The following is a 23,291-nucleotide window of genomic DNA, read 5'->3' as shown; positions in this document are numbered from 1 at the left end:
TTACTGCATCTGCATGATGGTGTTTTGTGTCTCATACGCAAAAACACCTAGATCCCTCTGTACTCCATTTAAATAGCAGGATGCTTTTTGATTCCTCTTACTGAGGGTGGCACAGTGGCTCAACGTTAGAGTTGCTGCCTTACAGCTCCAGAGACCCGGGTTTGATCCTGACTAATAGCCCTGTCCCACGGTGCGAGTTCATTCCAAGAGCTCTCCCGAGTTATAAAAAAAATCAAATTTGTCGCATGCACGGAGAATGAACGTAGCGGGTACGTCGGAGCTCGGGGACGTCTCTTAGCACTAACGGCAGGTACTCGGGATGACTTGTGAAGATTTTTCAACATGATGAGAAATGTCCACGAGAGCCCTGAGTACCGACGAGTGGCCATTACCGTATATCTTCGAGTTCGAATCAGGGCAAACTCAGGAGAACTCTTGGAATGAACTCGTACCGTAGGAGGGGTTTAGGGTGCTGTCTGTATGGAGTTTGTAAGTTCTCCCTGTGCCCACTTGGGTTTTCTCTGGGTGCTCTCATTTCCTCTCGCACTCCAAAGACGTCAAGGTTTTTGCAGATTAATTGGCTTCTGTAAGTTTAAAATTGTCCCTAGTGTGTAGGATAGTGTTAGTATGCGGGGTGATTGTTGGTCGGCACGGACTCTGTGTTCAATGTATCTCAGTGCACTTCTTTTGATAAGCTAGGCGAGGAACTAGATGTTCAATTCACCTCTATCCCATTGAGGACATTGAACTTTGTCTGAGGAATTGATGTGCTATAATGCTGAGAACTATATTTTGCACACTGTATCTTCACCTTTGCTCCATCTATTGTACTTGAGTTTGAGCTGAATGGATGTATCTATGTATGGTATGATCTGTTTGGATACCATGCAAAACAAAGCTTTTCACTGTACCTTGGTGCCTGTGACAATAATAAACCTAAACCTGAAGCTAACCAACACTTCTCTGCAGACGAGCCACCCACATGTTAACGTTATCCAGTCCATTTTTTTTTCACAACTTCACTTTGTCCTCTGGCCAAATTGTGTTGAGTGACTGAGAGCATCAATATTATTTAATGCAAGAGGACAATCTATTTTAAATAGCTTAAATCTATTTCAACAGATGCATCTCGTCACCACACGCGTGACATTGCTGTTGTCAACTCCTTCAGTTGAATTAAATACCACAGTGGCAATTTAAGCCAGAAATATAATATTTGCAATTTTAAAAAATATTCTGAAGCTATTTTTTGTGCATGGTTAAAATTAGTTATCGTTGCAATCTAATTTCCATTTTGTTTATGGGTGTTCTCGGAAGGGAAGAATAGGGATACAATCCATAAGCAATATCTCAAGATCTAGTATCAAAGATGCAGAGAATCAACAGGTTGTAATTTTAAACTCATTTTATATAATATCTATTCTGCAGATCATTTTAACTACTAAGTAAAGAGGCAGGATAAACACTTTTTTCAGCAGCTGATACAAAACAACCTATTTGAAAAACATAAATTAAATGTCTCTTCACTGTTTCTTAGTTCAAGTAGAGACAATTTGATTTGGAATGTGAGCTCTTATTTCTTTGTCTGCCTGACACACCAGGTTTTTCCAGGATTTTCTATTTTTATTTAATTTGAAATGGTTATTATATCAATCTGTTTAAATTACTTGTCTCTTTGTTTAGGTAAAATCCAGATATAAAAATAAATGATATTTCTTTTGAGTACGTCCACCCTCCAATTTTTCGGCAACTGGTGATCTGGCACCTCCTTTAACTGGACAAAATCATGAGAGCACACTTGAAATCACTCCCGCCTCCAGATGTCCACCTGAAAATGTAGCACCTAGGCTGGGTGAGACGGCCAATCTCAACCTCATCGGGAGTTGTGTGGATGATCGGCAGTAAGAATTTGCCCCTATGGCTGTGGCTCTGGAATTCCGGCCTGGCCGGAGCCGGCATGTCCGTTCCCATAGCTGACCTTCTAGGCTGTCTTTGCGGTCCCCCGATGGCCTAGGCATGCCGTTCTGATACCGTTAGTCTCCTCTTGGACACATTGACCTCTGTTGGTCCGCACTGCCATTTGCCAGCAATATTTTATAAAATAGCAACAAGGTTACTGAACTCTGACCCAATGTCTAAGCCAAAACTTAGGCTTGCTAATTGAAAGTAAAAGTTCAAGCATAAAGCCCAAAATGAAGCTTAAAATAAGTATGGAACAACCTGGGGTTTAGACATTCAAGCTCTCTGAATGATTGAATTAATTGTAAGATGCTGCACGGAAAGAGATTCTTTGCATTCACTATACACAGTCAGGGCAATTTTACCAGTCTGTGAAGACTATTCAAATTAGTTTCTCACCATTTACACCCGGAAAAATCTCCTGCTCTGTGTTCATGGGCCTACATTTATTTTTGTCTTTCAGTTATAAAACAAGTTGCCTTTTGAACTTTGCTATTTTACAGCACGGTTACAAGGTATACTCAGCCAACAATGGGGTAATGGTAAACTGTCTTTTTGAGACATTGGTGAGTTTACGTTGAGTTGTAAACACTGGATATCAGAAATGAGCAAAAGATTTTACCTGCCAGCAGAGTTTTTTTAAAGATAACCCTGTTTTTATGAGGCATGGTCTTAAGAATGCAACCTTATTAAAGTCAGACATGTCTTCTGCCTCATTTGTTCTGTTTTGTTTTCTTGATGTACGATAGCTGTGTTGAGCAATACGATACTTTAAAATATTTATGTACAGCAATAAAAGTGCTGCATATTAATGGCAAATCAAAGCATTGTCTGCATAGTGCAGGTTTTAAATACAGGAATTATGGCTGCTTATTGCAGACAAGCATCTGAGTTAATACATCTTGCTTACTAAGAACTACTTTGAACAATTCACCGCAATAAATCTTGCTTAAACAGTTTGGAATGCTGAAAAAGTTAATAAATGGGTTTCATTGATTTGGAAGATTTAAATAGAAGTTTTCACCACACGTATTGATAAAATGAAGACTCCCAGATGTGCAAATGGAGTAATCGAAGTATCTAAAGATCGAGAATACTAAGATCCAATATAGGAAAGAGCTGCTTTAGAGTTAAGGATCCTGCAAACTGTGAATTAGGAGCAGGAGTAGATCACTCAGATCTTTAAGCTTGCTGTACTATTTAAATGGTTCATGATTTAATCTCACTGTTGTCTATACAGGATAACCTTCATCTCCTTGTTTATCACAAATCTACTCACCTCTGCCTTAAATAAAAAATAGAACAGTACACCACAAGAACATGTATGTATGAACCACTACATACATACCTGCACATAACAATAACCCTCAATTCCCTGTATTTCTATCTAAAGGTCTTTTAAATGCTATTAACATCTACTTCAACTAACACCCCCTGGCAGCGTGTTCCAGCCACTCACCACCCTCTGTGTAAATATAAGTGTTAAGATATTTGTGACTGCTTCTACTGCCCACTGAGGAAGGGGTTTGCAAAGGCTCCTGACCTTTAAAGGAAAAACAAATCACCTCAACTCTTCAATGGGTGACAGAGGGAGTGGGATGGAGAATCAAAATGATAGACAGCAAGAGGTTCATGGACTGCACATCGGCACTTTGAAAATTGTCAATTCAAGCTGCATTTACTTTCTCCATTGTAGAGACCATATCGCGAGCACTGATAACAGTGCGTTAGCTTGAAAGAATTGCAAGGGATTCATTTTCCTTCACCTGACAGGACTGTTCAGGTCTATGGATGGTGGAAAGGGATGCTGTACAAGAACATGTGTTGAGCTTCCTGCGTTAGGGCCCATTCCCACTGTCTGTTCCCATTAACCAGCCCATCTTCCATCGACACCAATACGTTAATTCATGCACAATGATATTGATACGGCAGTATACCAAATGACGGGGAAATCCAAGTATACTTTATCCATTAGTTCTTGTTTATCCCCAAATACATATTACTTCAAAGGACAATAAAATAATTCTACAAGACTTTGTTGACTTTGCCTGATGAGCTTATTTTTCTTTCAAACCAACATGAACGTCTTAAATAACCATGTATTATCTGGAGTTGCTATTCTGCTGGCTTTAAAATGGCCACTTAAATGTCACTGCCGTATCTGCCTCTACACTGCCTCTGGCAGCGTGTTGCAGTCACCGACCACCCTGTGTAGACAAAAAACTTGCCTCGAACATCCCCTTTATACTTTGTCCCTCCCACTGGAGATGAGCCGAACGGCCGAATTCTGCTTCTATGACTTATGGACATGAGCCTTAACTTGGTTAAAACCAACATATTCTATCAAAGGGTGTGAGTTGTAGATGATTAGACTGGATGTATGTCACAAAATGATGGTAACTTAGCCGGACAGGCAGCATCTCTGGAGAGAAGGAATGGGTTTTGTGTCGAGATCCTTCTCTCCAGAGATGCTGCCTATCCAGCTGAGTTACTCCAGCATTTTGTGTATATGATTTAAACCAGCATCTGCTGTTCTCTCCTACACAGCTGGAGGTATATGTTGTTGTGGTTTGAAAGTTTTGCCTGTGACTTGCAGCCTGTTAACAGCATTCATTTGTCTTGTATTAAATGTGTGATGAAAAGCATTTCAAAAACAATTCAGAAATATCGTTGTGGAGGAAATGATGCAGGAAAAGAGCATTGATCACGTAAATATATAAGTGTCCAATTGTCACATCCAGGAACAGGAAAATAATCCATGCTGTAGGCAATGAAGGATATTTAATTTCTAACGTAAGAAAATGTACAAGATTTCCATTATGTTTAACAAACTGCATTAGTTATAGTCTGATTGGCTTTCATTTGCTAGTTAAAAAATACCAGTTTCAGAAATAAAGATAAATAATTAAAGTTCAATTTTCAAGCAGATAATAAGTTATTTAGGATGTAATTGTTCTGTTGCCAATTTTGACCTTCCATCTCTCCTCTGAATGAATGTATACGAGTTCTGCAGGGAACACTTTTTGATTATTATGTTGGTGCAATTGACTAAAAAATTAAAAACGTAATAAAAACATAATTCCATTGTAAATTCGGTATAATATCATGGATCATGATGGGTTTTTTTTAACTTTCACCCCCAGGTGTTACTAAAGGGGACATTCGTCAGAAAATTTGGGATTATATGGAGAAAAACAACTTGGCAAACTTCCCAAGACCAGTTCATCACAGAATTCCTAATTTCAAGGTAACGCACAGGTTGAAGTTCCGGTTCTCTCTTTAGATTCAAGACAGACAATTCTGACTGGGCCAAAGCTGCATTAGATGTGCTCAGTAATTTGAACAGACTGGATGTGAATCTACAATGTTCACAAAATGCTGGAATAACTCAGTGGGTCAGGCAGCATCCCTGGAGAAAAGGAATCGGTGATGTTTCGGGTTGGAACGTGTCCTCCATCAGACTGAAAGATAAAGGTTGGGGGAGGGGGGAGCGGGATGACTGAAGCTGAGACAAGGCCAGAACAAATCTGGCCAGCAGCAGTTGACCTCAGGAGAGGTGGAGTCCATAATGACCCATTGTTGGCTGGGGAAGATGTGTTAATGACAGGGGTACAAGGATGCAGACAGTGGATCTGGTTAGGGAATGCACGTGTGTATTGAAATTTGAGAAATTAATATTCATACCTCTAGGTTGGAAGCTGCCCAAGTAAAATTTATATTGAGGTGCTGTTGCTCCAGTGAGGCCACCTATGTGTGGCCTCACTCTGACAATGGGGGACACAAAATGCTGGAGTAACTCAGCAGGTTAGTCAGCATCTCTGGAGAAAAGGAATAGGTGACGTTTTGTGTCGCCGCCCTTCTGCAGACATGAATCTGATGACAATATGTAACTGAGTTATACAGCATGGAAACAGGTCCTCCCAACTTGTCCTAAGTGTTCTTATTCGAGTAATATTAAATGAAATATTAAATGAAATAAATGAATATAATAAAAACATTGCTTGTTGCAAATGGAAAAGTTCGGTTCCTGTGTGCTCCAGTTTTATTGCTGCAACCTTGGTGTTCACAATACCGCACTGAAACCTAACCCAGATTTTGTAGCATGTAATGGGATAGGAGATTTATGTGGGTAAAAAGGTTAATGTACTGTAAGGGAGCACAAAGAGTTGAAAATGTGGGAGATATAATAAAGCATCCATGTTTCCGGTTGTTGTTAATTGTAATTCGTCATATCTTCTGGAAACAGGGGGCTGCTCAGGCTGCAGAAAATTTACCAAGTCTCCGAGAGTTCAAAAACGCACTGATTGTCAAAGTAAATCCCGACAAGCCTCAGGAAAAAGTCCGTTTGCTCGTGTTAGAAGTAAGTCTTTTGTTTCTTGTTGCCATTGCAGGGTGCATACGATGCCTGTAATAAAATCAGAAACCTAGATTGTTACATCAAGGCAAGAGAGGTGAAGGTGGATCCCGACAAACCACTTGAGGGAGTCCGTTTAGCCGCTCTCCAGGTAATAACTCGAGTACTTAAACACAGCAGTTTTAACCAATGCTTCTGAATTGGAAAGAGATTTTTAGTTCAGAAGAGAGATTTATCATGAAAATTGCGTGGACCGCCGAGTCCGTGCCGACTAACGATCAACCCGTACACTTGCACTATCCTACATACTAGGTAAATTTACAATTTTTACCGAAGCCAATTAGCCTACAAAACTACATATTTGTGGTGTAGGAGAAAACCAGAGCACCCGGAGATAACCCATGTGGTCACAGGGGGAATGTATAAAACTCTGTACAGACAGCACTCATAGACAGGATCAAACTTCAGTCTCTGGTGCTGTAAGGCAGTAACTCTACCACTGTGCCACTGTACTGCCCCGCTGCACCACTGTTCCACCCACTTGCATAAATACCTATGGATGCCCCATTGTACAATAGCTATTAATATAGCGCAATAACTACCCATTGTGGCAGAGATGGGAAACAGCCAGTGTGAAAGAGCGAGAGTTTTACTGATGGAATTATTGAGGCGGAGAGATCAAACTCACTGCACGAGTCCTGGAGTGGGTACAAGGTAGTCCCCTTCTCAACATTATGCAGACCAAGGAGCTGATTGTTGATTTCAGGAAGGGAAAGATGAGGGACAATGCATCTGTCTTCATTGACAAGATGGAGGTGGGACGAGTCAGCGGCTTCAAGTTGATATCTCTGACGATCTATTCTGGACCATGCACATTTGGAAGGGCCTCTACTTATTCAGCAGTTTGTAGAAATTAGGCATGATGCCAAACACTCTTATTAAACCTCTACAGGTGTATAGTGCAGAGCATACTGACTGGTTGCATCACAGCTTATTCAGTAATTCAAGCACGTAAGAATGAAGGAGGCTGCAGAAAGTGGCCGACATTGCCCGGTCCATCATTAGTGAATCCACTATTGAAGGGATCTGCAGGAATCACTGCCTCATTGAGGCAGCTTATATCATCAAAGACCCACACCATCCTGGCCACGCTCTCATCTTGCATCTACCATCGGGAAGAAGGTGTAGGAGACTGAGAACAGTTGCCTCCAGGATTAAAAACAACTTCTTCCCATCAACCATCAGCCCTAACCACAACCCTACCTTAGCACCAAACTACTCCCATAATGAACTTATCCCAGTTGTTGAAAAGTAGAAGCAAAGAACTGCAGATGCTGGTTTATACCAAGATAGACACGGACATGTACTGGCATAACTCAGTGGGATTGCAAAGTTACTCCAGCACTTTGTGTCTATCTTTTGTCCTGGTTGTTTTCATTTTGGACTTATTCTTGCAAAATACTTGAAAAGAGCTCTTGCTTTGTCTTGAGAGGTCTAATCCATCCTAATGCCAAGGTACTACATGTGCATGTGTAGGTATTGTGCGGAGAGTCCTCTCATAATTCACTGACATGGTCTTCATGGAATAGTTCAGCATACGTTATCTAGGAGGAACCAGTCACCCATAAAGTCCAAGCCCTGAATGAGCAGTGTTGAGGCAATTGTTTTTGGCAAAGGGGTACTAAAAGGAGATATTAAACTGGTGGGTTAGTTGGGATATAAGGAGTTTTTTAGTGTCAAAATTAAAATATATATATACAGATTGGATGTAGAATAAGCTTAATTAAATCTGATGGTGGTATTGCACTTTGGCTGTAAGCAGTTTGCAATGTAAGCAGTTTGCATTTGCAATTTATTATGCATAGTGGAAATAGAGGTTATTGCTGGGAGTGTGCAGTATCTTGTTTGCTTGCATAAAAAACATGCTGGTGCATATATTAAGGCAAATACAGTTATGGAGAGTTAAATGGTTACTAAAGGGGAGGTAAAGAACAACAGAGAGAGACTCGAGAAACTGTCGGTTAGTGTTAATCGTTTGCCAGTGAGATTTCCCATTGCTTTGAGATTATAGGACAAATGTCTGGTATAAGTGCAGTTTGTGGGAGAAGTTATTGTAACTCGTCAGTCTATTTTGTCCTCGTTTTTTTAAATTGTTATTTATATTAAATCATGTAACCATCATAGTCCTTCTCAATAAAACACCAATACATTCGACTGCACATAACTTGAACACACCAATGTGATCACTGGAAAAGTCCATAGCCCTGTGCACTTGCAAACACATACATACAACATACACCAACATATCTCACACCAACATATGTCACTGTACACAGGAGTATGATTAGATATGGAACACCTATCTATTCTCCTTTTTGTGTGTTCTAGCCTATTCAAGTTATCAAAATCCCTCACTTCACACTTGTCCGATTGCCTTATGAATTTAATCACCATTCATGACTACTATTTCTGTATGTTTGGCAGATCACCTTAATTTCTTTAAACTAATGTTACCGTTTATCTTTTTAATTAAATTAAAAAGCAGTAAGAAAAGCATCACCCAAACCATCATCCCTTCCATTGACTCAATTTGCACCTTGTGCTGCCTCAGCAAGGCCACCAGTATAATCAAGGATGAGTCTCACCCCGTCCACTCCCTATTCTTCCCTCTCCCATCAGGTAAGAGGTACAGAAGTGTGAAAACGCATACCTCCACATTCAGGGACAGTTTCTTCCCTGCTGTTATCAGGCAACTGAACCATCCCTATCAACTAGAGAGCGGTCCTGAGCTACTATCTACCTAATTGAAGACCCTCTGACTATATTTAATCGGACTTTACTGGACTTTATCTTGCACTAAACGTCATTCCCTTTATCATATATCTGTACACAATGGATGGCTCAATTCTAATCAGGCATTGTCTTTCCGCTGAATGGTTATCACGCAACAAAAGCTTTTCACTGTATCTTGGTACACGTGACAATAAACTAAACTATACTAAATTCAAAAGGTTAAAGCAGACAACTGCAGTTGTGGCATTACCATTCCCTCCAATAATCTTTCAGTGGCCCTTCTAGGCAACAACTAGTTTTGTACTGTTGCCAAGTCAGTGAAGTAGCCTATTAATGCTCATGAAGCACAATCTCAAAAATAATACCAAAGGCTGAATTACTGGAGGTTTTAGATTTATACACCAGTCCAATTATGTCACGCAGAAAAAGTAAATTGTAAAACAAAATGAAATGTTCACAAACAAATAAAAAATTATAGCTGTTATCGTGTGAATATGTATTATTTGTGGGAGGATGCAGAAAAATACATTTTGAAATGTAAAGTAAGCAGAAATATTGACGATCTCAGATTTTTAATGTTAATATGAAAGGTCTGGTAAAGTCATGTAATCTTTGAGGGGCAGTATGACAAGACATTCATCGAGGTATTTGTGTCCGTGAGTAAGTCGTGTTTTCTTTACTTCTTCAGGCTAGAAAAACATTGTTAGTCCCAACACCTCGACTGAGAAAAGGACTGTTTAACAAAATAGTTCCACCTCCTGGGGCCGCAAAGGAAATAATAAGAGTGTGTTCTACTGCTCAGGTGCGCATATCGTTAATAAATATGGTTGTTTCAAGTACGCCTAGATTGTGAAAAGATTTGAATTTGGAGCAGGAGTAGTCGTTTTGAGCTTGCTCTGCTATTTAATAAGATCTACCTCATTGATTCTTGTGCCCTACCCCCAGGTCCCACAATTTGTCAATTATACAAAAATATTTTGATTTCAGTCAATAATTGAGTCTGAAGCTTTCTGGAGTTGAGACTTCCAAGTGTCCGCTGCCCTTTGAGCAAGACAATCTATTTCGGTCCCACATGGCCTAAGACTTATACAAAGACTGCGGCACATTGTTTTGTGCTCCTCAGCCAGAGGAAAGCCTGAGAAACCTTTGACAAATTTTGGAGGTTTCAATGAGGTCAGATCCCATTCTTCCAATCTTTAGAATGTTGACACCTGCCCTACCTGGTCAGTAAGAAGCAGCTTGGTGAATATTTGCTGTATCCCCTCTACATGAATATTGGCTTTCATGGATTCAGGAACACAATTTGTACATAATACTCCAAGTCTTACCATGACCTAAATCTTCCCTCATGACCTACCACGAGGGACGGCACAATGGTGTAGCGGTAGAATTGCTGCCTTGCAGTGCCAGAGACATGCGTTTGATCTTGTCTACGGGTACTGTCAGCACGGAATTTGTACGTTTTCCCTGTGGCCATGTAGCTTCCTCCCCCACACTAAAGACGTACAGGTTTTTAGGTTATTTGGCTTGTGTAAGTTATACAATTGTCCCTAGTGTGTAGGATAGTGTTAGTGTACAGGGTGATCGCTGGTTGGCATGGTGGGCTGAAGGTTCTGTTTCTGCTCTGTATCCCTAAAGTCTAAAGACCCATTATAATCCAACAAACATCTTTTCCACTTAAATCCTCCATCAGTTATGAACCAGGCAACTGATTTATGTGTCATTTGGGATAAATGGGTTTTTTTTGGAGACTGTGAGAGGATGGAATCAGGCATGGAAATGCATACAGGATACTTGTCGCCGACTTGCTTTCAAAAATAGACACAATGTGCTGGAGTAATTTAGTGGGCCAAGGAACTAGTGCAAGCATCAACTGAAAAACTTAATCCAAACCAATCAATGGACTCATTATCTTAGAACTTAATCGGTCAGTTTGGAACATTTGGAAATTTCTGATCAAAAAACTGGGTTTCCAAACCTTGGAACACTCACTAACCCACTGGACAAAATGGATAGGAGACGTTACTGGTTGAGACCATTCATCATGCTGATTGTAGTGGGGGAGGGGAGAAAGCTGGAAGAGAGGTGGGGGTGGGCAAAGTCTGGCAAGTGATGGGTGGATACAGGTGAGAGTTTTGTTTAGATTGGCAAGTAGTTGGACAAAGGCCAGAGATAAAAAGACAAAATGTGAGATGCAATCTTAACGAAGTACTGGCAGGCTTAATTATAGCATGGCTTTCTCATCCTCTCTCTTGCATATCTGCACCAAATTCTACAAATGTCTCCATTTGCCACAAGCACTCTTAAACCCATCTGTGTCGGCGTGAGGGTGTGTTAATGCATTAGTGAGTGTTCCAAAGTTAGGAAACTCCGTTTTTTGATCAAAAATTTCCAAACGTTAGGACAGAGAATGGCCGATTAAGTTCTAAGATAAGGAGTCCATTGATCGGTTTGGATTATTTTTTTCAGTTGATGCTTGCACTGGTTCCTTGGTTTAGTCCATAGTTTTGCCATCGGACAAATATACACATGGAAAAGTTTGAAAACTGACCTTTTTCCTTTGCCAAGAAAACAGGGCTTACCGGTAGCTCTTTGACAGGGTTCTGAATTGACCAAAGTAACAACCATTTCCATTTTTCGACGTACCTAACTGCGAAATCAAAGTTATGAACTTTGGGTAAACATGACCTAACTGTTCAAAAGAGGAGCCTGCGTAAAAACTCTGGGCGGTCCTTTCTGTCTTCTATATTTTTCTTAGATATCTTCATACGATAACAGTTGGCTGTGTTATGATACCCGAATTCAAAAGACTTTTTCATGGCCGTGCAATTGTTGCCTTTTGACTTGATGGGGATATTTCTACTTGAGGCTCCACAAGCACTGGAGCACCATCTAGTGTTTCTTTCCAGTGCAGCCACTGCTGCTGCTTACAAACAGGCAGGCCTGCAAATATTAACAGCAAGTTAAAGATTGGCTCCTCAAGTAATGTGGAAATGGGGAGAGTTTGAAATAGTCATCACTTTGATTTGAGATCAGGCAGGGAATAAATGAGCGGACACAAACGATGCTGCCTTTAAATGAGGAAGAAGTTAAGGAGTCACCACCCATTTAAAAATTGTTGCTGTGACAGGATATGAACTGTTAATGAATGAACTGAGAAGGGAACATGGAAAAAACGTGCAGAGAATCCACTTAGATTTAGTATTGTGGTCACACATCTTGGTGTAACAATACCAGTGACTCTATCACAAGGGTTCCATTATAAAAGGTTAACTCCTTGGTCCAGTAACCACCTATTAAAGGAAACAAGTCTTTTTGTTCAAAACTCAATGAAGTGAAGTTAATATTTAAGTTCTTTTTTTTCTGTTTCTCTGATGATTAGGGCCGTTAATTAGAGACATTTGGAAATGGGGTTGACTTGGAATGATTACAAGTTTTCACAGTGCATTTACAATTATCATAAGGTCGAGTGAAATAAAATTCATTTGTTTTGAGGCGAAGATTCAACTGTCTGTGCATTATTACTGGGTTACACGTTTACCTGCTAACAGGTGCACTTATATTTGGAAAGGCTTTCAACTGGCTGTTGAATCAATGTTGCCTGTGGAAAAATCTCGAAGATTATATTGTTGACAGTTCTTTAAATTTTCAGTCTGTCATTTTACGTCAACCAGAGGAAGGTAATCAGTAAAGGAAAGCTCATTATAAATTGGAATTATTATTAGAGATTGAAATTGTAACCAATAAAATACAGAAAACATTTATGATGCACTAGATGAAAAGATATTTCACCAGTAAAACATTTTGCCAGTAATGAAGTAATCGTGCAGAATTTACACTTTTTGTTTCATTATTTTTGTACGAATGCTGTATGTGACTTTCAAATTGCACATGTCGTAGAATACTGACTAATCTCCTTGTTTTGGAAATACTATGTTGCTGTTGCTGTTAATACTCTTGCTGAACAACTATCTACCTCAGTGGTGACCCTTGGACTATCCTTGATCAGATTTTGCGGGCATTAGCATACATTAAATGTTATTCCCTTATCATGTACCTATGCACTGGAAATGTCTCCATTGTAATCATGTATTGCTTTCTGCTGACTGGATTGCACACAACAAATGCTTTTCAACGTACCTCAGTACACATGACAATAAACTAAACTCAAACTAAAAGTAGCATAGATAATGGTAAATGTTAATGCTACATACTTTGAATATGCACATGTTGCTATTGTTATTTGCTCTTAATAGAGGTTGATAATTGATAAGTATCTTGATGGGAGATTTTTATAAACAAAAATGCCTGATTTTTCTAATTAAATCTGAAAGAGAAGCTCTGAACCTACCCAAAAAATCCAAACCCTCATTATACGCAAGGTCTCAACAGGAGAGATAGTTATTTATGTAAAATAAGACGTATTTATCCAACAAATCTCACAATATCAGGACAATGTTAATGCCCTTTAATTACTGAAATATATTTTTTGGTGATGCTGTTTATGCAAATGGATGTTACTCTGTGTAGAGAATGTCCCACTGACAGCAATGTATCAATCACCAGTGTTCTTGGTGTTGCTGCTTTAGGAATAAATATTGACCAGGAATCTAGGGAACTCTCTTCAAATTAATGGTATTAGAACTTGACTACAAGATGTGGCTTTGGTTTAGTAACTTACACCATCTTGGTGGATTTGCATGGAAAACATATTTTCCTGGCCTTTGCAGGCAAGTTGAGATGTTAACGTATTTAACAACTCTGAACTTGAACTGGAAATGTGTCGACTCTTGTGTTCCGAGTGAAATCTGCCGTGAGGGAGGGGGAAGAACAATGGAGGACCCAGTGTGCGGGTCCACTGTGGGGGGGGGGGGGGGGGGGGAGAGAACAAAGGAGGAGCAGCGGACTTTGTTCAGCGCTGTAGGTGGCCACTATTTGCATACCTTGGGTATGCAAACAAAGAATTTCACTGTGCCTTGTCACATGTGACAATAAAATATTCCATCTACTGTTCCTATACTTTTGTACTTAAGCATGATTGTGCCTATGTGGAGTAAGATTTTTACTGAACGGTATGCAGAAAAAAGGAATTTCACTGTACGTAGGTATACGTAACAATAAAGCACTATTGGATAGGTGACCAGCTTATCGTCATTAGTATTCACCCACTCGCTTCCTCTTTTGATCATTTGCGAAATTTTTCTCCCTGCACGACATCAAGGTGCGGTCAGTCCTCTCCCAACTTGGCTGCAATTTGCATCTGGCAGTTGACAGAAAATTTCACTAAATGTGACAAGCCTGATCTTGTCTGTGGTCACATTTGTGTAGAAAACTATGATAGATCACACCCAGTATTTACACTGTGCTTGCCTCCATCCTAAAGAAAAATATATTCCAGGCTGGAACAACCTTAGAAAAGTCATTTACTTACTTTAGGAGGATAAACCTTCCCATGGTAAATAAACACCAACCTATCTCATCCCTGAATCCCTGTGTACACAGATCTTCCAAACCACACATCACACTCTTTCCGCACACACATGGAAACTGGTCATCTCCATTGTTGTTCCCTCTGATCAGAACCCAATTAATGACCCTGTCTTGCTCCTGGACTCCTGGATGCCATTTTTTTCTTTACATGCTCAACAACATGAGATGGCAAATGTACAAAAAAAGTGTGCTGTGAAAGTCTGAAGACCAAAACGGATATTCAGGGAGCAGTTCAATTTCCTTGGCCATTATTTCCAACAAGATAGTCCACTTTTCTGTCTGGAACATCTGGAGTTGAGGGGAGATCTGACAGATGTATACAACATTGTGAGAGGCATAAACAGGGTAGACAGGCAAAACCTTTTTCCCCCATGGTGATAATGTCTAATACTAGAGACTTTAGCAATAAGGTAAGAGGGGAAAAGTTTTATGGAAATGTGCGGGGAAAGTTTTTCACACAGAAAGTAGTGGAGGCCTGGGATACATTGCCAGGGGTGGTGGTGGCAGATGTGAGCAGTTCCCAGGCATCATGTTTGGCACAAATATTGTGGGCTGAAGGGCCGGTTACTGTGTTCTCCTGTTATCTATGTGAAAAATAGAGCCATAAGGTCATGATAAGAATTCAAGCTAAAAATGTAAGAGAAACATCCAGAAGCTGAATAGACTGATAGAGTTACCAAAAGGATTGCAAACGAACAACATAAATGTACTCATGGGGAAACTATGCAAATATATAAATGTAAAAAGTAATATGACAATATGTTTACCTCATTTCGAGGTAGAAGGGGGCTAGCATAGTTTATAAACACTAATGCTGTAAATTCTCTGTAATTAATTTCTTATCTGCTGACCATACATGTGCTTACTTAGGAATAGTTGTTCCTCAGCCTATGGGAGATTTTCATACCAGCCCTGGGCAGATGAAGCAACTTGGAGTAATTCTACTTTCTGACCCTGGTTTGAGTAAGCATAATCTAAGATTTGAACCAAGTAGCAATTTTGCAGAAGACATTTACCAGGATGCTGCCTTTGACTGGCAGTATTAGCTACAGTATAAGGAGATGTTGGACAAACTTGGATTGTTTTCTCTGGAGTGGCGGAGGCTGAGGTGAGACATGTTAGAAGTTTGTAAAATTTCGAGAGGTATACAAAGGGTAGACAGTCAGAATCTTTTTTTCCCCCAGGGTTGAAATGCCAAGGACTAGAGGGCACAGCTTTAAGGTCAGAGGTTGAAAGCTGATAGGTGATGTACTGGGCAAGTATTTTTCACACAAAGGGCAGTGGGTGCCTGAAACATACTGCCAGGGACAGCGGTGGCAGTAGACATGATACTGCCATTTAAGAGGCTATTAAATAGGCACATAGATATGCAAGGAATGGAGGGATATGGATCACATGTACACAGAGGAAATTAGTTTAGCTTAGCATTATGTTTGGCATGGGCATTGTAGGCCAAATGGCCTGCCCCTGTGCTGCATTCAATATTCAATTCCATATGGTGAGAAAAAAAATAATGGCCAGTTCATTCCACCATTGAGGAATTTTGCAGTAGATTTTTTCTTATATAGGCTTCCTTGGTGTATCTCTACCTTAAAGAATGGTGGAGAAAAAAAGACCACTTCCGACTAAATAAACTAAAAAAATTGTAAAATAGTATCTTTTGAAGTTGTTATGATAAACTTTAAATATGAAAATCTTGGATTTCTATGAAGTGATTTTCATAACCCCAGGAGATCATGAAGTTCTCTACACCCAATAAGGACATTCATCATTTAAGCAGAGAAAGTTAACAGCCTTTGACATTGACATTTCCTCTCTACGGGCAAGTTGCCCGACCTGCAGCATTTCCTGTTTATATTTGAGATTTCCAGACTCTTCAGTTTTTTGCTATTGAAGTATTTTTGAAATGTAGTCACTGTGGATAACGTGCTTTAGATATAACAAGGACATGATGTAAAACCTACTTTTCTGTCCGTATTTTGATAGTTAGTAAGCAATCTCATCTGTATTATTTATTTCCTATTCTCCAGGGAGTGAAGGATTTCAGTGTACCTGTACAACTTGATGCAAAGGTTCACATAGACCTGGTTGTGGTGGGTTCCGTGGCTGTATCCAAGAACGGTAACTTTTAGAATGTGAATTTAAAATATACACTTGCAATTTTTTAGTTATGTTGCAGTATGACACCGATAAAGATTTTTAGTATCAATAAATTGCATTTATTTAGCATTTATTTGTTTAACTAACATAACAAAATACATCAACGAGCTTCATTGAGAAATGATCTCAATGAAGACAGAGTAGGTGAGTCAAGAACCAGGGGATGTAAGTTTAAGGTAAAAGATTTAATAGGAACCTGAGGGGAAATTTTTCACATGTGCTGCCAGAGGAGGTAGTTGAGGCAGGTACTACAGTATAACAACATTTAACAGACATTTGGACAGGTAGATGGATAGGAAAGGTTTAGAGGGATATGGGCTAAATGCGGGCAGGTGGAACTGGTGTAGATGGGGAATCTTGGTCAGCATGGGCAAGTTGGGCCGAAGGGCCTGTTACCATGCTGTATGACCCTATGACTGTAAGACAAAGTCTAAACTTAGCACCAAACCGTAGAAAGAAGTATTAGGAGAGATGATCAAAGTCTTGGTGAAAGAGGTTGGTTTCATGAAGAGTTTTGAAGAAACAGAGAAAAGTAGTCATGCAGCAATCGGGAGCAATTCTACAGGTTGGTCTTCTTGGCAAATGTGTATAGGGTCACTTGAATGTAAGAATTGGAGAAATTGTGGAGGAGAAGGCTCTGCTATAGCTCCTCAGCTTGTTGTGACATTCAGTGAAATTGTGGCTATTTTGCTCTTCTGCTTGAACTTAATAATCTTTGATTTCACCAAAATCTTTGTGAAACTTGGGTTGGTAGACTCAAGTATCCAAAATTGTACATTTTCCCCATGGCCGCGTGGGTTTTCTCTGAGATCTTCGGTTTCCTCCCACATTCCAAAGATGTACAGGTTTGTAGTTTAATTGGTTTGGGTTTGTATACTTGGTATAAGTGTAAACTGTCCCTAGTGTGTGTAGAATAGTGTTAATGTACAGGGATCGCTGTTGGTGCAGGCACGGTGGGCCGAAGGGTCTGTTTCCGCGTTGTATCTATAAAAACAAATTTAAAAATTAAATAATTCTCTGGAATTAAGGAATTCCAGTAATTTCCATTTGTGCTTCATTTAAATGGCAGGTGGATACTTTATCTTGAGAGTTTACTCGCTATTTCTAGATTCCCTAGTATCATCTAACATACTTCAAATATCTAGTCTCTCTGGCTCCTTCAGAATCTTACATGGTTCAATGTGGTCAACCTCATCCTTGCAAACTCCAGAGTATGGATCCTTTTACTCAAATTTTTCCTCATAATGTAAGTCTTACTTAATCGTGAGAACGTAAGAAATGCCAAGTAGGAGGAAAGATTTTAAAAAAAGCAAAGTGTTGGAGTAACTCAGTAGGTCAGTCAGCATCTCAAGAGAACACGGATAGGTGGAGATTTAGGTTTGGACCGAACAGTCTGAAGAAGGGTACCGATCCAAAACTCCACCAATCTATGTTCTCCGGAGATGCTGACTGACCCACTGAGTGACACCAGCATGTTGTGTCTTCTTCTGTAAACTAGCAACTGCAGTTCCTTACGGCTCCAGGTGTTGTAGAAAGCAAGGAAAGTTGTCAGATGGAAGATTGGGCAGAGCATTGGCTGATGAAATATAATCCCAACAAGTGTGAGGTGGTGCATTTTGTGAAGGCAAATATGGTCCAGACACATTCAGTAAATATTAGATCACTAAGGAATGATGATGAACAGGACTTTGGGGGTTCAGGGACCTTGCTGCTTAAGTTCCCAGATTCCCAAAAGCGGCAACATAGGTAGATTGGGTGATGAAAATGGCCAATGACAACAATGCCACCATCTTCAGTGGTCCTTTATGAATTAGAGTTGATGTGAAGAAGCAAGGATATGATATAATTTAATTGAGCTCATGTTTATAGAGTTTAAAGCTAAAGCCTGGCGGCTACATATGGAGCCAAAGTTTGTAAATAAATAACTCCTTTAGCCATGTTTAACCAATTTTGTATGTGTTTTGTAAAGGACGTACCACACCTTTGACTTCTTGCATCTAATATGTATAATAATGTATAGGGCTTCAGCATTGTCCATCTATTTTCCTTTTATTTTGGAATATTCTTAACATGCAGTTTTCATTTAATCTCAAGGCTGGAGAATTGGAAAAGGAGAGGGATTTGCTGACTTGGAATATGCCATGATGGTATCAATGGGGAGCATCGATGAGAAAACAGTTGTTGTTACCACAGTCCATGACTGCCAGGTTTGTTAAACAAGTATAAGAGAATGTGAGGTGAAACATCGAGGCATTATTTTGTTTAGATCTGTTGGAAAAAAAAGGTCAAATGCATCTGGTGTTGGCTTTAGAGATACGGCATGAAACAAACCCTGTGGCCCACGGTCCACATTGACCATTAATTGTCCATTCTCACTAGTTCTATGTTAGCCCACTTTCTCACACACTCCCCACACACCAGGGGCAATTTACAGAGGCCAATTAACCTGCCAACCCACACGTCTTTTGGATGTGGGATGAAACCGGAGCACCCAGAGGAAACGCACGTGGTCACAATTGAAAATACCAGTCAACACCCAAAGTCAGGATGGATCCCAGGTCTTTGATGCTTTGAGGCAGCAGTGCCACCCTTGTGCCACTGTGCCACCTATTTACATTGGATATAATAGGTAAAAAATTGTGAGTGGCAAAGTGGCAAAGCGGTAGAACTGCTGCCTTAAGGGCCTGTCCCACTTTCACAACCTAATTCACAACCTCTGCTGAGTTTGCCCTTGACTCTTACTCGCAGCATGGTCGTCACGAGGTCGTAGGTAGGTCGTGATGCTAGTCGTAGGTACTCGTGGCATCATGTAGGTCGGGGCGTTTTTCGGCATGATGAAAAATGTCCATGAATAAAAAAGGTCGTGAATTAGGTTGTGAAAGTGGGACAGGCCCTTTACATTTTTGGAGGTTAATTGACATTGTACATTTGTCAATTGTCCCTAGTATATAGGGTGATGTCAATGTACTGGGTGATCGCTGGTCAGCGCGGACTCGGTGAGCCGAAGAGCATGTTTCTGCGCTGTATCTCTAAAGTCTAAAATCAAGTTTAAAATTAATAAGGTGAACCCTATCATCTATTAATATATAAAACTCAAATCCGTCCGCCTGCAATACGGATCCCTTCCTGCCTTTTGATTCGTTGACGGCTGCTCCTTCCTATCAGCTTCCAACACACTTCGAAACAAAGTTGCAAGACAGGAACACTGAACTTTTCACTGCTGCAGCAGGCAGGGGAGGTGTCAATGGATTTTTTTTAAAGAGGCAGGGCAGTGCTGGAATCTTACTTTTGAGAACGGCTTCAGTTCCATTGGAGGAGACGGGTGCATGGTGGAATATTGGGTTGGGGGATCACACCATTGGGGGAGCAGACCCAACGGGTCTGCACTTGGTCTAGTTAATACTAATCTCAAAATCTGTAATTGAACAGAAGGGACTTAAATATATGAATCATACGAAAATGGCAGTAAAATAACGACTGCTTCATTAAGTGCCTTGCTCTTATTCCTGGATGCTTCCACTTCACACCCACAGCCATGAAATCTCCTGGGAAAGACCTGAAACCAGCAGAGAACCAAAGCTAATAAAGGGGTAGAGGCAGTGGGTGGAATCTGGGAAATGTCTGCACGACCCCATCAGGCTATTGAAACCAATCCAGGAGATCACATTGACCAAATGTGCCTTAACTGTTAATCCATTCACCTTCAACATGATGCAATACATTGCCCAGCCAAACACTCCTCCAGCTTCCTCTAAAAGGCATACAGAGAGTTAGAAACCACCACATGAACCAGCAATGCTTTCCAGACCCTCAATACCCTTTTGAAAAAGCATCCAGCCCATTCCTGCTTTTATACACTTTAAATGTATATAGTGCAGTTTTCCCCAATGTGTCAAACCGAAATATTCCATCAATTGGCACCCAATCCAACTTGGACTACTGTGCGAATCAACTTTTGCAAATGGGCAGTGCTGTAAATGGTGTTGTGACTGAGGCCATCAATAGAATATTTTCTTTTCAACTTGGAAAAATAAATATGAGCTACTGCAGAGGAAAAATAAAACCACAAATGGTGAAATTTGAAATAAAAACTGAAAATACTGTGAGTGGATAGCGGGACATTCTGTTCTATTGAAATGCAACACTTAGAACATTAACCTGCCTGTTTTAGTTGTTGATCAACCACCTATGCATTTTGGGCATTTTGTGAAATATTCTATGAGTAATGTCTCATTTCAAAATCTATATTTTAATATCACGGGATTTGGTAACAAGGTTCAGAAAGGAAAATTAAAATCCAAGTTCCGTTATGAGGACTGAATGATTTCATGACAATGGCTGAGTTAAATGCTAAAGGATTTCAGTTACGTGGAAAGACGATGGAAACTGTGATTATAGGCAATTGAACAGATGTTAAGGATAAATTTGATGGAAGCATTAAAAAATTAAGAAGAGTTTTAATTAAACATTAAATGTTCACCCATGCCAACTAAGATGCCCTATTCCTCAAACATGATAAATAATTAAACATGATAAAATGTTTCCATTGGAAGGAAAATCCATAATCAAAATACACAAATGGAAGCAGACCTTGTAAGCACTTTAAAAATGTAATCAGATGAAGGCGAGGGGGGAAAGATTTAACAGGAATCTGAGGGGTAGCTATTTCACACAAACGGTGGTGTGTGGATGAAACAAGCCGTCGGAGGAGGCAGTTGAGACAGGAGGGACTATCGCAATGTTTAAGATTCCATTAGACGGGACAGGACAGGTTTTAGAAGGATATGGGCTAAACACAGGAAAGTGGGACTAGTGTAAATGAAGCAGCAAAATGTGTAGGCTTGTTGTATCTATCTAGTGTACATGGGACATGTTGGACAGTGTGGGCAAGATGGGCTGAAGGTCCTGTTTCCACACTGTATGACTATAGTATAAGAGATATATGTTGAAAATTTCAAATATTTTTAGGTCCATGGGAGGGGATCTAATTTAACATATCTCTCCATGAGGCAATAAACTGAATGAAGGGCTGAATATTCTTACACTATTCAACCCACAGTAATTTTAATCCTCCAATACTTTAAATAAAGTGTGCCTGTTGTTTAAATAATCCAGATTGTTTTAATGTAAGAATTCCTGTTAGATACATACATAGACAATAGGTGCAGGAGTAAGCCATTCGGCCCTTCGAGCCAGCACGGCCATTCAATGTGATAATGGCTGATCATCCACAATCAGTACCCTGTTCCTCCCTTCTCCCATACCCCTTGATACCGCTAGCCCTAAGAGCTCTGTCTAACTCTCTTTTTAATGCATCCAGTGAATCGGCCTCCACTGCCTTCTGAGGCAGAGAATTCCACAAATTCACAACTCTCTGTGTGAAAACGTTTTTCCTCAACTCAGTTCCAAATGGCCTACCCCTTATTCTTAAACTGTGGCCCCCGTTTCTGGACTCCCCCAACATCGGGAACATGTTTCCTGCATCTAGCGTGTCCAATCCCTTAATAATTTTACATGTTTCTATGCGATCCCCCTCATCCTTCTAAATTCCAGTGAATACAAGCCCAGTCGCTCCATTTTTTCATCATATGACAGTCCCGCCATCCCAGGAATTAACCTCGTGAACCTACGCTGCACTCCCTCAATAGCAAGAACGTCCTTCCTCAAATTAGGAGACCAAAATTGCATACAATACTCCAGGTGTGGTATCACCAGGGCCCTGTACAACTGTAGAAGGACCTCTTTGTTCCTATACTCAACTCCTCTCGTAATGTTCATTTTAGAGTTCAGAGAAGATTGAGAAGATACACACATGGATGCAATGTACTGCAGGATATTTGAAAAGACAGCCCAACTCACCCATGCCAACTAAGATGCCTTATTTAAGCTAGTCCCATTCACCCCCATTTGGCCCATACCCCTCTAAACATTTCCTATCCATGTACTTATCCAAAAGTCTTTTAAATGTTGTTATAGTACCTGCCTCAACTACCTCCTCTGACAGCTCATTCCTTATTAACCCACCACCCACAGTGGAAAAAGTTGCTTGTAAGGTTCCTATCAGTTCTTTCCCCTCTCACCTTAAACCTATATCCTCTGGTTCTTGATTCCCATACCATAGACTATGACTTTCTTTTAGACTTTAAACTTTAGAGATGCCATGCAGAAACAGGCCCTATGGCTCACAGAGCCCGCGCCAACCAGCGATCACCCCGTACACAAGCACTATCCTACACACCAGGGCCAATTTACGATTTCACCAAAGTCAATTAACCTACAAACATGTAGTCTTTGGAGTGTGGGAGGAAACCGAAGGACCCGGAGAAAACCCATGCAGTCACAGAGCATGTACAAACTCCATACTGACAGCAACCATAGTCAGGATCGAACCCAGGTCTCTGGCACTGTAAGGCAGCAACTATACCGTTACACTACTGTTCCACTCCTATGGGCCAATATGGTCTACTCGTGAGGAATCAGGTCAGCGAGAGGAAAAGTTAAAGGCGATTCCTCTGGCCCGGAACAATGTAAACTT

The 23,291-nt window shown here is 40.3% G+C and overlaps 1 protein-coding gene across 16 annotated transcripts in view; it reads left to right on the top strand.

Annotated features, from left to right (window-relative positions):
• mthfsd (methenyltetrahydrofolate synthetase domain containing) overlaps nt 1-23,291 on the top strand; it is a 57,109-nt gene that overhangs the window by 29,303 nt on the left and 4,515 nt on the right. For 9 of the 16 annotated variants that reach the window (XM_055648893.1, XM_055648900.1, XM_055648899.1 and 6 more), the window contains 5 exons: nt 5,103-5,206; nt 6,351-6,464; nt 9,795-9,908; nt 16,627-16,717; nt 18,851-18,963. In XM_055648893.1, the coding sequence (XP_055504868.1) occupies nt 5,103-5,206; nt 6,351-6,464; nt 9,795-9,908; nt 16,627-16,717; nt 18,851-18,963 (536 nt within the window). Of the gene's footprint in view, nt 1-5,102; nt 5,207-6,205; nt 6,320-6,350; nt 6,465-9,794; nt 9,909-16,626; nt 16,718-18,850; nt 18,964-23,291 lie in introns of all 16 variants that reach the window. The other 7 variants (XM_055648894.1, XM_055648903.1, XM_055648889.1 and 4 more) reach the window with 2 other exon arrangements.

This window comes from Leucoraja erinacea, chromosome 17, assembly GCF_028641065.1.
Source record: "Leucoraja erinacea ecotype New England chromosome 17, Leri_hhj_1, whole genome shotgun sequence".
NCBI classification, from domain to species: Eukaryota; Metazoa; Chordata; class Chondrichthyes; order Rajiformes; family Rajidae; genus Leucoraja; species Leucoraja erinaceus.
Note: the sequence above shows the minus strand (reverse complement) of the source record. Positions and strands in the feature narration are given on the sequence as shown.